Source organism: Terrapene carolina, unplaced genomic scaffold (assembly GCF_002925995.2).
Source record: "Terrapene carolina triunguis isolate 2854851 unplaced genomic scaffold, T_m_triunguis-2.0 Scaffold147, whole genome shotgun sequence".
In the NCBI taxonomy this organism is placed as follows: domain Eukaryota; kingdom Metazoa; phylum Chordata; order Testudines; family Emydidae; genus Terrapene; species Terrapene triunguis.
This window is the reverse complement of record NW_020664498.1, coordinates 6,802,663-6,817,305: the sequence shown is the minus strand read 5'-3', so window position 1 is coordinate 6,817,305 and position 14,643 is coordinate 6,802,663. Positions and strand designations below refer to the sequence as shown.

General features: G+C 47.1%; 1 protein-coding gene across 2 annotated transcripts in view; it reads left to right on the top strand.

Moving 5' to 3' along the window:
* Positions 1–742: 742 nt before the first annotated feature.
* LOC112106604 (vinculin) overlaps positions 743–14,643 on the top strand; it is a 113,638-nt gene continuing 99,737 nt past the window's right edge. For both annotated transcript variants that reach the window (XM_026653690.2, XM_026653689.2), the window contains exon 1: positions 743–1,063. In XM_026653690.2, the coding sequence (XP_026509475.1) occupies positions 896–1,063 (168 nt within the window). In that variant the 5' untranslated portion in view covers positions 743–895. The remainder of the gene's footprint in view (positions 1,064–14,643) is intronic.

Genomic DNA, 14,643 nt, shown 5'->3' with positions numbered 1-14,643 from the left:
TACAGCCTCTCGAGCAGTCCCAGAAACTAGAACTGAATAATAGTTTTCTTTTGAGAGCTATTGTGGGAGAAAGAGAGAAGAAAAAAGCCCACTGAATCTTACACGTTGTACCTAGGGACGAAATTCCGGCTTTTCGGAGCAACACACAGAAATCTGAAAACAAATCGGTAGTTTTTTGACCACCCCACCTTCCCTCCAGGAGTAGGAATTAATCCACCCCCCCGGCTCCCTTGGAAAACCAGCGCCTTAAAAGTAGCTGCCAACTACACAGCTGGCAACACCATCCGCTAGTGCATTGAGCCTAGCAGAAGCACCAGACCCTGCCCCGCACCTACTAGCCCGTCAGCTGGAGCCGAGTGACCAGCTGACCGGGCGGGGCGTTCCCTCGCCCTCACGCTTTTGGAATCCCGCACTCCCTTCTCCCCCTCCCGAGTTAGCCCAGGCGCTCCGGCTTTAACCATCTCCTTATATGGACACCAGAATGTCTGACGTCATCCAACTCTGGGAAACCAGAGCCTATGCAACCAAACTTGGTTGGGAAAAGCGGGCCGGAGCCGTTGGAATGTTGATGGACGCGACGCCGCAGCCATTGGGAGCCACCGGCATGGCTCCGCCATTGGGCGGGAGCGGCGAGTGGGCGGGGAAGGGGAGGGGTAGGTTGCACCGTTTGAAAGCCCCTGCCGGGCTGCGGGAGGCGACGAGTCAGTAGGGCAGGCGTTGCTGAGCGAGGAGTGTGGCGAGTTCGAGTCCCGCGGCTGGCCGAGCCGGGAGTTCTGTCGGGCCGCTGTAGTTTTTTCGCGGCGTTGGTAGGGGAGTGGCGCCTCCGCCAGAGAAGAGAGGTTCGCCAGGAGTTTCTCCAGAGTTCGGGCTCCGGCCCCCTCGCCACGCCGCCGCCATGCCCGTCTTCCACACCCGCACCATCGAGAGCATCCTGGAGCCCGTGGCGCAGCAGATCTCCCACCTGGTCATCATGCACGAGGAGGGGGAGGTGGACGGCAAGGCCATCCCGGACCTGACCGCCCCCGTGGCCGCAGTGCAGGCTGCCGTCAGCAACCTGGTCCGGGTGAGTGTGGGACGAGGACAGCCAGGCACCCGCCTGGGAAGGGCTTCCCGCGCCAGCCGCTCCCGGGCCCGGCTCCCCTGCCTCGAACTTCCCTCTCCGCTTAGTGCCAACCCCTGCTCGCTCCCTGACCGTGTCTTTCCTCAGCCCCCATCCCCTCACGCTCCTCCCCCTCCCCAGCGCCCAGGGAGGGGAGCTGAGGCAAAGGATACTCCGTGTGCCCTAGTCACCCGCCAGCTCCCCTCTCCTCAGGGCCTCCAGTCACTCTCCTCCTGCCCCCGCTCCAGCCTCCTCAGGGTGCGGTGAGAAGTGATAGCGCCAGCCACAGGGCCACTCGCTCTGATCCTGCTCTTCCAATCCCTCCTTGTCACAGGCACTCTACAGCTCTCCCCTACGTATGGGGGACAGCTCCAGTCCCTCTCTGTCTTATTTTCTTTAGCCAGGGTTTATCAAATCTCCTCACCCAATACACTTTGCATCTATATTTTACATTCACATACACACACAGTCCACTTACAGTAACGTGCTCCTTTCTGCATGGCAGAAAGATGCTGGCTTCCTAAGTGGTGAAGACGTTTCAGTTCAGAAATAATTGGGTCCAACATTGAAAAGCTTTTCTTCGGTTTTTATTTAAAAAATACACCAGATGCTTTGTTTAGTTCTTGTTTGTCCCTTGAGTTGTTTTGTGAGTTCTGCTGATTGTTCAATAGCCCCATATGCAACAGTTGCTTAAGATCTTAATGGCTTAAAAATCTATTCTTTTTTATTTTATGCACTCTTTTCAGAGGCAGTAATGCACCATAATTATTGGTATCTGCATCATGCTTTCCATATGGTGAAGGATACATTTGGAAACCGCTGATGGATATCTTTGACCTGATGATGCATAATCAATCTCTTAGTTTTGTCAATAAAGTGTTTACCTCTATTTTGTAAATTGCTTTCTCCCTGAGTCCAAGTGCTGCTTTGATGTGATAAACTGTTTTCTTTTTTTTAAGTGTGTAAATCAGTAATGATATTTGTGTTCCTTTGTAGTGAAGAGGGTTGCATAGTTAGCACAGCTGTTGGTATGTGTGGAGTCAGGACTTCTTGTTTGTTTCAGATAAAAAAGCTGGGATTGTGTTTTTCAGCAATGAGTTACTGCTTCCCAAAATACTAACCTTACCTAGAGCCAATGAAAAGTCAATTTTAATCTTTGATTTTTTTTTTTTCAAGTGTTACCTTCAGAGTGTTACTTTAACAGTTTGCCATGTCTTCGTTGCTAACTGACCTTGTGTCTGGGAAGTCCAAAAGACTGGAAAGTATTAAAATGTTTTCATTGGATTTCAAACACTGATATTAAATTATATCTAAAGAATAACAAATTACAGATCGGCAACAAACATGCACGTTTTGCTTTGTAAATCGTTAGGTTGCTGTACCATTTCCTATTTCCACAACTCCCTAGAGATTGCACATATCTCTTCCTCGCACATCTGTGGCTTTATAGAGAAGAGGAATTACTCCCATATCACATTCAATTCTTCATTTTTGTCATTAATCTTTTAAGATGCTCATAAAAAGAAATTTCTGCCTTGTCAATATAAGTTCTTTAAAAACTGGGACACAACTCTTTGCCACCTTCTAAGCATTAATCTGCACAAAAAAATCCTGTTCATTTTAGAAAAGATTTTTTACTACTTTTAATGTGGTACTGCAGCAGGACACAACATCTACCCTGGAATATTAACTCTACTCCTTTTGTACATACAGATAAATATTGGATGACTGCTATACTAATGCTTCAGAAAATAAAACAAAATCTATTGTTTAGATTGAATGTCATGCCAAACAGGACTGACTTTCAAGCTCAGACCATGGGGCTGCTGGGAGATATAGGGGAAAAATACGGCAGGAAGGCCTCTAGAAAGGATATGTGGATTGTATGATTACAGGCCATCGTAATGCCCTAGGAGTGCCATACGGTACTTATTACTGTGGTATTACTAGAGCCCTGCAAATCTGCAGATATCTGCGGACCACATTTGTGGATTGGATGAGGATATAAATTTTGTATCCGCCCGCGGCTCTAGGTATTAGTACTCACTTTTAACTTTAACTTTATTACATTGTAGCAGTATCTGTTAGGGAAAGAATCTTGGGCACAGAGTTTTAACAATAGTGATGTATTCTCTGGAATATCTGTGCTTTTTGCTTAGCTCCCTCTGGGCAAAGGAATTTAGTGTATAGGCTCTGAGGAGGTGAACCCTAGGTGTCTGGGGTAGTTTATACGCTCATTTTTCTTTCAAGGAGAATTTTGTAGTGAAGTTTTGTGGTGTTCACTGTGTCAAGCTAGTTTGATTTCACTTCATTATGCAATCATTTTATTATGGAAAGAACTTTAACTGGATAAAAGTAGATTCTGTTGGTAAAAAAGTCACAAAATGAGATTCTCTTATTCTTGACTATTAACACCACTAAGTTTGTCTTCCATTTTGGGCTGTGGCTATGGGAGGCATCCCAGCTTCATTTAACAAATAGTTGTCCATTAGCTATATGGAGACCACCGGTCAGGGATAAACCACTTCCTCCCCTGACGAACCAAGAGACGCACCCCACCCATGTACCTATTCGCTACACCAATACTGACTTGGATTCTAAATACATTCTATGGGCGGCATACCCGAGATCACTTATTCACTGATGCTTTAAAAATTCCCACACCCCAATCTGGGTCTGTGCTGGTTATGTACTATGTATGTATCTTGTGAACCTTGTAACCGATACTTGTAATCTCTCATAACTCAAGCCTGACCCCAGATGTACAGTACCTTTCTTCTTAACTTGTGTAAACTTGACTTTAAACATTAGCTTTTATAACAAGTATGGTTTCTTCCCTGTGGCCATGTGGCTTTGGCTTGCTTCAAAAATACAAAGCAACTAGAGATGGTGTTGAGTCAGAAATGTTCCTGAAAAAAGAAGGTGCCTTAGGTGTTCTAGAAAGTGTTCTACCAAACCCTGTTGTGGAGAAGGAACTAAGTGGTTTGAAAACCATTTGATATGAGATGCTGTCAGAGAGTAAATGTTAAGCAAAGTTGTAAGATGGGTATGTTACGGGACAAAGACTGAAAAAAAACATATGCCAGAGGATGCATGGAGACACAGAGGTTTGGACTCCTGCAGGGACGGTCCACCCAAACTGCTCTTTAGGAACATTGTGTGTTTGAATTTGAAGACTCAGCAGCTGGAGAGAGGGAGCAGATTCATCTGTTGGCTCCTGTGGCTGCAGAAAGGAAGCTTTTGTGAACGTATGCAGTCCCTATTACAGTATAAACTAGGAAGGTTACTGAAAGTTTATTGATCTGTTGTTTACTCAAATTAAATAAAAGTTTAGTGTTTTGTCAAACTTAGAAGTTTGAGGCATAGTCAATTGGTAGGTATTGAAGAGATCTGCAGGACCCTTGACATAGTTAAGAAAAACAGCAAAAAAGTAGCCCAATATTTACAGGCAAGTGTCCTGAGATGAAGATGGAGGGATAAAAAGGCTCAGCTGATAATGTGGTGACATTGAAATTGAATAATGTGTGTGCCAAGGAAGGGGCAGGTTGTGCCACTTGTCCACACTCTGGAACTTCCATTGCTAATATCAGAATTTTTTGTAAAAATTATAAGTGTAATCAACACTCATAAAGAAATCACCTTGAAGTTGACCTTTGACAGAACATCCAGTGGGTTACTAGCTGGAAGACTTACGCCATGTACTATCAATGCTCAGATCCCATGCGGAGTGTTTGGAGAGAAAGGTGGGTGGCTGAAGCTTCTTGCACAAAGGTAGTATTTTTGTGGGGTAAAACTAAGGCCTGGTCCACACTAACCCCCCACTTCGGACTAAGGTACGCAAATTCAGCTACGTTAATAACGTAGCTGAATTCGAAGTACCTTAGTCCGAAATTACCGCAGGTCCAGATGCGGCAGGCAGGCTGCCCCGTCGATGCCGCGTACTCCTCTCGCCGAGCTGGAGTACCGGTGTCGACGGCGAGCACTTCCGGGATCGATTTATCGCGTCTAGACAAGACGCGATAAATCGATCACAGAAGATCGATTGCCTGCCGCCGAACCAGGAAGTAAGTGTAGACGTACCCTAAGACAATGATGGAGAAGCTTCAGTTTTAGTACACAACTGACACAAATTGAGGCAATACACACCTCTCTAAATTAAGCAGTCTCTCTGTAGATTGAAGAAGTCAGTGCTATAAGTAGTTTATGTTAGAGGGTTTCCTTTGCTGCCAGTGGGCTAAAAACTAGAGTCCCATGAAATCCTTTTTGTATAATTTTTCATTTAATTTTTCAGGAGTTTCTTGTATTATCCATCTTCTTTACCCATCCAGGGTTGGGTCCTGCACCAGTGGGGTGTGTGTGGAAGGCCGTGATGGGGGTGGTGTTGCAGAATGAGCCTGCCCCAAACTCACCCAGGAGCTGTCGCATGCCGTTGGGCCCAGCTCCCCGCTCCAGGCATTGCAACCTGGCTCTTGGGGGTGATAGCATTGCCCAAGTTTGGCCCAGCCACCTTTCCGTCATGATTACTGGCCCGCTGGCCCAAACCTGAGCGGGACTCAAGGAACAGGAACTGCTGCTGCAGGGTGAGTTTTTTGTTTCATGTTGCTTTAATCACTGGGTTTTGATTTATTTGGGGGCTCTCTTAACTGTGAAACAGAAAGCTTAAACTGAGCAGTAACTGGTGTGGTGAACAGGCGAGTGTATTTGACAGCCCTATTCAATTTATTTGCTTTGTAAAATGAAGTTCAAAATTCTAACTCCGGTCAAACTTGACTGGACAAAGTTTAGCATAATGGTGATGGATAAAATTAACTAGTGACTCAGTTTTAGAAACTCAGTCACTAGTTAATCTACCATTTTAAGAGAAGTTATAGTACTGTGAAAAATTACCTGTAATTAGGAAGTAGTTTAAAAAATAAGCTTTGTGAACTGTCTTGCTGGGAAGTCTTTGGTCATGGACTGGTTTCTTCATAATTACATACACAGAATTATTGCTAGGCTGTGAATCTGTAAATGTATCTTTCAAGCTAGTAAAACTAAGGTAAATAAATCATATGCTCAGACTGAATTTTACTTATAAGTGCATTCAACTACTAGTTTGTGCTGTGTTCTGGATTTCTATTAGTATTTAAGCACAGTGGTTTTTAGAGTTAAAATAATTGTTTTGCAGAATTGAGGGAATATCTTTTAGCCTTTCAGCAACAACCCCAAATGAGCATAGAAGGTTATTATACATCAGTAAGTGTCTCATGAGAGGTTGTAGATATCTTGGCCTGCAGCTGTGGTAATTTGAATACTTTTCCCTTGTACATACTGTATAGCAAAAGAGTAATTATCTAAAATTGATTAAGCCAGTTCTAGCCACAAATAATTATCAATCGTAGATCAGTGGGGATTTCTTCAGTAAACACGGCCTTTAGATCTCCGAAAGGGGTGTGTGTGTTTGTTTGCGCGTACTCCAGAAAAGACCGGCTTAGGCTTTTAGAATTAAATGACAGCTTCCTTCTACAACTAATACCTGTCATCTGGGATATCAGGGGTGGGCGGGGGAGGGTGAGGGGAATGTTCCATGAATAGAACATGTGTGAGAATGAAAGGTGCTGATACTGCTCATGAGATGTTTCACACTCTCTAAGATATACCCCTAATAGTTAAAATAAAAATAACATTACCCAGAGAATATCAGTTTTATCCAGATAAAGTGCTGCTTCTTGCCCTGTCCCCCACAAAAAGTCATCAGTTCTATACTCTTCCTGCTCTTCCTCAGTTCTATCAGTCCTTGCAGCCTCTTGCCCACTGTCTTTTAGATCATCATGCTTTCCCTTTCCCAGTACCTCACTTACGGCTTGGCTGCACTCGCAAGTTAGAGCGCATTAAATCCGCCCCAGGCGCCCTAACTCCTGAGGTGTCCACACTGGCAAGGCACGTAGAGCGCCCAGACTCCATGGCTGGAATGCCCCTGGTAATCCACCTCCACGAGAAGCAATGAGCTCGCTACGCCCTGGCTGGAGCGCCTCTGTGCTAGTGTGGATGCCCTGGTCTATTAATGTGCTCTGATTGGCCTCCAGGAAGTGTCCCGCAATGCCTGTTCTAGCCACTCTGGTCATCACTTTGAAGTCTACTGCCCTGCCCTGCCCTCAGGTGACCAACCATCAGACCCGCCCTTTAAATTCTCTGGGAATTTTAAAAGTCCCCTTCCTGTTTGCTCAGCTAGGCCTGGAGTGCTCTCAGTGCATCTTTCCAGGTGACCATGCCTCCACACACCAGGCGATCCCCAGTATGGAGCAATGGCAAGGTGCTGGACCTCATCAGTGTTTGAGTGGAGGAAGCTGTCCAGTCCCAGCTGCGCCCCTGCCATAGGGAATTATGATACCTACGGGCAGATATCAAGGGCCGTGATAGAAAGGGGCCATGACCGGGATGCACTGCAGTGCAGGGTTACAGTGAAGGAGCTGCAGAACGCCTACCACAAAGCGTGGGAGGCAAACTGCCGCTCTGGTGCTGCCCCCATGACCTGCCAGACAAGATACTTGGGGGTGACCCGACCTCCACTCTGAAGAGCACCATGGACACTTCAGAGGCTGTGGCAGCCCAGAGTACAACAAGGCAGGAGGAGGAAAGCGGGCGTGAGGGTGCTGAGGAGGAGGGGGGCCCAGAGCCAGAGGACGGCCCGGCATCCCTAGATGCATGCAGCCAGGAGCTGTTTTCAAGCCAGGAGGAAGGTAGCTGGTCGCAGCGGACTGTGTTTGTGGAAGAACAAACAGCAGATGAGGTGCCCGGTAAGCGGCTTTTATTTTGAGATGGGAGTTGTTTGGTGCAGGCTGTTGGGGCAAAGAGGGTTGCAGAAAGAAGGGTTAGGGCTGCGTGCATGCCTAGATGTGGAATAGGGCGTTGATGTACTCTCTCACATCGTGGTAATCGGCCTCTGTGATCTCATCGAAGGTCTCGTGCAAAAGCTGGGCAATCCGCTTGTGCAGGTTTCTTGGCAGAGCTACTGTGCTCCTTGTCCCAGTAAGGCTAACATATCTGCGCCATTGTGCTGTGAGGGTCAGGGGGACCATTGCTGCACACAGGCAAGCCGCATAGGGCCAGGTCGGAAGCCGCATTGTTGCAGAAGACCTTCCCTTGCTTCCCAGGTCACCCTCAGCAGCGAGATATCTTCCAGGACAAACCCATCCTATGGAAAATGTGGGGACAGTGTTCAGTATAGGGGCCCCCTGCAGCTGTTGGCTCTCCCCAGGGCACAGGACCCCAGAAGACAGTATGGCCCTGGAACAATCAGTCCGCTCTTATGTCCGCTCAGCTTGGGGCAGGCAGTTTGTGCTAGTGTGTGTACTGTGCTTGTCTAGATGTTCGGCCGAATCATTGCTCTGTCTAGTGTTAACAATGCTGCTTCTGTTAAATGTTGCATTTTGGCTTTACAGATGCAACCTTGAGATCCCAGCCGTCCTTGTTATCAATGGCCGAAAGGCTGCAAACACTCAGGAAGCGGCCGCGAAGAAGCAAGGAGGACCTTCTGCATGAAGTCATGCAGCGGTCCCTTACTGAAAATAAAGTACAGGAGTATCGGGAGACCGAAAGGAGGGTCCACCAGGAGAATGAGGATCGCCGGCAACAAACCATGGAGCGGCTCCTAAGCATTATGGAGCGCCAATCGGCCTCGCTGCAGGCACACATACGGAGCAGATCCATGCCCGCCACCCCCTCCCCTGCAGCCCTTGTCTCAAAACTCTTTCCATTGTGCCCCCAGGTCACCGCCAACCCACTTTCCCCAACTTCCGGTTTCTTATTGCCACCAGCTGCCTCCAACACCTTTAGCTTCACCGCCCAGCCCTGCAAACTACGACCCTTACCCACTGCACTCTACCCCCATCACCATGCATTTTAGCCAGCCTGAAGTACAGAACTCCTTGCACGGCACTCCAGACAGGAAGGCGGAATATAACAGGACATATGGAAATCTGTGATTTGTTCTGTTCCCCACCCCTTCCCCTTCCCTCCTCCCACACAGCACAGATGTGTCATGCCATGTGTGTTTCTCCAGCAGTTGTTTCTTTTCAATAAATTAATTTTTTGGTTTTAGAAACATTCTTTATTGCTTTAAGTAAAAGATAGCATAGCCCAGGAAAGCAACAGGCACTGCTAGTACGTAGCAAACACAGATGTCTACTAGTATTGGAACCACTGCACTTCAGTAATGTTCGGTGCCCTGCACGGGAGTGGTGGCTTTCAGCATCGAATTGCTCCCTCAAGGCATCCCTAATCCTTATGGCCCCGTGCTGGGCCCCTCTAATAGCTCTGGTCTCTGGCTGTTCAAATTCAGCTTCCAGGCATTCAACCTCAGCGGCCCATGCCTGAGTGAAGCTTTCACCCTTCCCTTCACAAATGTTATGGAGGGTACAGTACGTGGCTATAACCATAGGGATGTTGTCGTCAGCCAGATCCAGCTTCCCATACAGACAGCACCAGCAGCCCTTTAAATGGTCAAAAGCACACTCAACAATCATTCTGCACGGACTCAGGCTGATGTTGAACTGCTCCTTGCTGCTGTCAAGGCTCCCTGTGTATGGTTTCATGAGCCATGGCATTAAATGGTAGGCGGGGCCTCCAAGGATCGCAATGGGCATTTCGACTTCCCCTAGGGTGATATTCTGGTCTGGGAAGAAAGTCCCAGCTTGCAGCTTCCTGAACAGGCCTCTGTTCCAAAAGATGCGTGTGTCATGCACCTTTCCAGACCAGCCTGCGTTAATGTCTGTGAAACGCCCATGGTGATCCACAAGCGCCTGGAGAACCATCGAGAAATACCCCTTCTGATTTATGTCTGGTGCCAGAATTGGAATATATGTGCCATCTATTGCCCGTCTGCAGTTAGGGAAACCCATTTGTGCAAAGCCATCCACAATGTCACGCACATTGCCCAGAGTCACAGTTCTTCTGAGCAGGATGCGATTAATGGCCCTGCACATTTGCATCAACGTGGTTCCAATGGTAGACTTGTCCCCTCCGAACTGGTTAGCATCCAATCAGTAGCTGTCTGGAGTAGCCAGCTTCCAGATTGCAATCGTCACACGCTTCTCCACGGGAAGGGCAGCTCTCAATCTCGTGTCCTTGTGCCGCAGGGTGGGGGCGAGCTCAGCACACAGTCCCATAAAAGTGGCTTTCCTCATCTGAAAGTTCTGCAGCCACTGCTCGTCATCCCAGACTTGCATGACGATGTGATCCTACCATTCAGTGCTTGTTTCCCAAGCCCAAAAGCGGTGTTCCACGGTGGTGAGCATGTCCATGAATGCCACAAGCAATCTCATGTCATATGCGTTGTGTCAACATTGTCTGACTCCTCACTGTCACTTTGTAGCTGAAGGAGTAACTCAACTGCAATTCGTGATGTGTTGGCGAGACCCATCAGCATATTTCTCTGCAGTTCGGGATCCATTCCCACAGACTGAAAGGGAAGACAGAGTGTGCCGTACAAAAAAAGGTTGAAAGATGGCACCAAATGTGGACGGAAGCACAGGTATTGCTGGATGCCCCACCTCCTCCTTCCCACAAGCCTCCATGCCGGAATGGGAAGAGGTGCTCTGTGGGATAGTTGCCCATAATGCAGCATTCCGAATGCCAGTGCAAGTGCCACAAATGTGGCCACACCACTGCGCTTGCAGCTGACAGTGTGAACACATGGCAGCACTTTCCCTGCTGTTGTCTCCGAGGGCTGGTTTAACACCCGGTGCTCTACATATGCAAGTGTACCCGTAGCCTGAGGCTCCTCTACCTGGCAGCTGTTACTTGGAGCAGCAGTGGTAGCACATGGGTTGTCTTGCAGCCTTTGCTGATAGTAGTGTCAGACAGTGGTCTCTGGGTGTGCTGTGATTATTTTGTGGGGGAAGGGGAGGAAGCAGGCCCTCCTTAATGTGTGCTGGGTTGTTGGGTATTGGGGGTACCCTTTGGTTCTTGGGGTTATCCCTGACTGGCAGAGAGGTCTCCTTCAGTTTATCTGTGTGTTTGTGTGCGGAGTGTCGCAAGCTCATAGACACAGTTCATTGGTGGATGCACAAGGCTCCCTCCCAATCACAACTCTTCAGACTCTGTGCTGGGGCTTAGCAGACAGGAATAAGCAGCGATAAGGACTACAGCTACAGTGGCTGTGAGACTACCACTCAATAGCTTGTCCCTGTCTCCTGTTTTCTTCATGTGCTTCTGGAGGAGTTGGCAGTGCAGGTTGTGAGAACTATATGGTATGTACGCCTAGAGGCATTGGTGGGGGACACAAGCAGGGATCTGCAACCGTTGTCACAGTAAATAGCAATAGTGGGCATGCTCAGGTCTGAACACTGTTAATAAACTGAAATGACGTGAGTGTTTGGAGGGTTGATTGCAAAACACTTATTTTCCATTTGTCCCCCGTCTCTCCCAGTTTATTTGATTTGTGTGATTATAACTCCAGTATGCACAAGGCAATCTTAAAGGTTTTTGCAGGGACTTAGTTAGATGATTCATTGGGATAGCAATGAGTTTGCAATGGTTATCTTTGGAAGGAAAAGGCCTTGAGAATTTTTTAAAAATGGAGGTTCTCCTTTGTGGGCCTTAACAAAGGATGTTTTGGGGTAACAAAGGACTTGTGCATACCCCTTCCAGCTCATCAGTGCTTAATATTCTTGACTTTTTTTTAACCTGTAGGTGTACAGTCTTACATGCGTTAAAAAGTAGAGTCTTGATAAATCTGGTACTGGAACATCTCACTAGGATCAAAGAAACCAATTCTTAATCCAGCCCATCTGGATTCTGTTGTATTCCTAAAGCTACTGCCAAATGAAAAATAACAGCTTGCTGGAGGAGTCCTGCCTAGCTAATGAGAAGATAAAAAAAATTTCACTGTAGGTTTGTATAGCTTACACTTGTGAAATACAATTACTAGATCATATATTTTATTTAAGGAGAGAACTTTTACAGGTGTAACTGTCTGAGTTTTCTATTCAGAAAGGGGTTGAAAACATCTGTTTTTCTTCAGTGTACCTGCAATTGCTTGATAATTTAGTGATCTTTAGACATTCTTTGTAACCAGTGGTCATCTGTTTTGATCAAGTAAGTTGATATTTTTAGATGAATAGTCAAAAAGAAAGAAACCAGCTTTGTGTTAATGCCGGTACACATCAGTAGCTAGTTCCTTGTTTTCATCATTTGGGAGCGATCTGTAAAGGAGATGAATCAATCCTTCATTTGAATGGAAGATAATCTTTTGTTCTGTTGATATGTTCTATGACTTTTTTCTTTCAGAAAGGATGGAAGAGAATAGTAAGAAATCTTCCATTTCTTATTTATGACTGTAATTGTCTTTAACTATGTTTCAGTTAGCTAAACAATTAGTGATTGTCTCCTCAACTTGTTCTAGGCAGAAAAATTGGGAACTTTGATTAGTAACCTGAATGTGATTGACTGGACACAGCATATTGTCAGCATTCTGAACTGCTACATACTACCCATGTTACAGAAAAATCTATAACTTGCAGCTAGTCTGAGTAGTCATTTGAAAAGCTGTCTTTTAAAACATTTTATTCCTTACCTGTAACTTTACTGTATTGTGGTGAGACTATTTTCTGTCTGACAACTTTTGTGGCCAATAGCTTGCTGCATATCTGATGCAATGTGTGGAAGCAGATACCTATACTTAATTTATAACTGAACCACTGTAGTAGGAGTTGAGTTGTTAGAGCCAGGTTATGTCTGAGGTGGTTGGTAGGTTGAGATGGGTCGAGGATCAGTGTGTGGATTGATGTGGCTTGGTGATAACTTATGGAGCTTCGACGTGAGATACGTAGTGCTTTGTAGAAAGCGTGTGTGTGTGTGTGTGTGTGTGTGTGTGGGGGGGGGGGGGTTAAATTCTGAAGTGCCATCACGCTCTTGCTACATTATTATTTTTTTTTAAGAGAATTTATTAAGTTGGCTATGCTGGGCTGGACAGAAAACTGTTCGGAATGTCTTGGAAACTGCAGAATACCAGTGTACTACATCAACTCGCCAAGATGTAGCAGTTTGTTTTACAGCTATTTTTCTCCTTATGGCTGGAATTTGGAGTGTGTAGCTGCTCCTTGAGAAGATTGTGTAATCTGGGTGAACAAATGGTGTTTTTTAACACCGGTTGGCCAACATGTATTAAGATTTTTAAGCACCACGTAGCACCTAATTACTAGAGACTTGCATTTAAAAAATGTTAGTTGGTTCTGGTGAACTTTCGTACATGTTTCTAGTTCTCTTGTGTTCCAAATGTGGTGTTAATTTGGTCTGATATTAAAATGTCCATTTCCCCTGTTAGTCCCTTCTTCAAGGACAGGGAACAGTTCATAGCGCTCATTTGCTTCTGAATGAGAGTTTGTGGCCATCCACTTCAATTCATCTGATGTTATACCCAAGATCACTTTTTTGAACTTAAGGCAACCCAGGATCTACCCTGCCCTCCCCCCGAAGCCCCGCCCCGCTCACTCCATCCCCCCCTCTGTCGCTCACTCTTCCCCACACTCACTCACTTTCACCAGGCTGGGGCAGGAGGTTGGGGTTTGGGAGGAGGTGCGGGATCTGGGCTGGGGCTGAGGGGTTTGCAGTGTGGGAGGGGGCTCCAGGCTGAGCCTGGGGCAGGGGGTTGGGGTACAGGAAGGGGTGCATGGTGCAGATTCTGGGAGGGAGTTTGGGTGCAGGAGGGGGCCCCGGGCTGGGGCACAGTGTTGGGGTCCAGGAGGGGTGTGTGGGGTGCTGGCTCTGGGGTGGGGGTCAGGTCTGGGGGTTGGGGTGCAGTCTTCCGATGGGCGGCACTTACCTGGGACAGCTCCCGGTCAGTGGCGCAGCAAGGCTAAGGCAGGCTCCATGCCTGCCGTGGCCCCATGCGGCTCCCAGAAGAGGCCAATGCGCCCCTGGGGAGGTGGCAGGGGGCACGTGGCTCCGTGCACTGCCCCTCTCTGCAGGCACTGCCCCCGCAGCTCCCATTGGCCAAAGTTTCCTGTTCCCGGCCAATGGGAGCTGTGGGGACAGTGCTTGCAGGCAGGAGCAGCACGCTGAGCCCCCTGGCCGCCCACTCCTCACCACAGGGCTGCTTCCGGGAGCGGCGTGGGGCTGGGGCAGGCAGGGAGCCTGCCTTCGCGGCAGCCCTGCTGTGCCACCAGAGATCGCGATTGACCGGTTGGTGACCACTGGCCTAGACCATAGCTATAGGTATCTTGTTTAATGTTATCTGTTTTTTATATAGTCACATGATTTGCTTGCTTGTCATCTCCTTTTCTGTTACAAAGCTTTTTTATGTGTTGTTTCTAAATGCTTGCTTTCAGTTGCATTGAAGTCCATTGTAAATCTTCTCTTTAAGATGCACCTCATTACATGCAGAGTCACTGTCCCTAAGGATGTTTTTAGTCAGGTAACACTGCATGTCTTATGGCACTCACTATATTAAGAACATTCATAGTTGAAATGACAGCTGGAACAGAGAACTAGAAATAGACTGAGCCTTATCTCAAACACTGAACAGAAAGCCTCACTTCTCATTATCCCAAACTTAATTTATATTT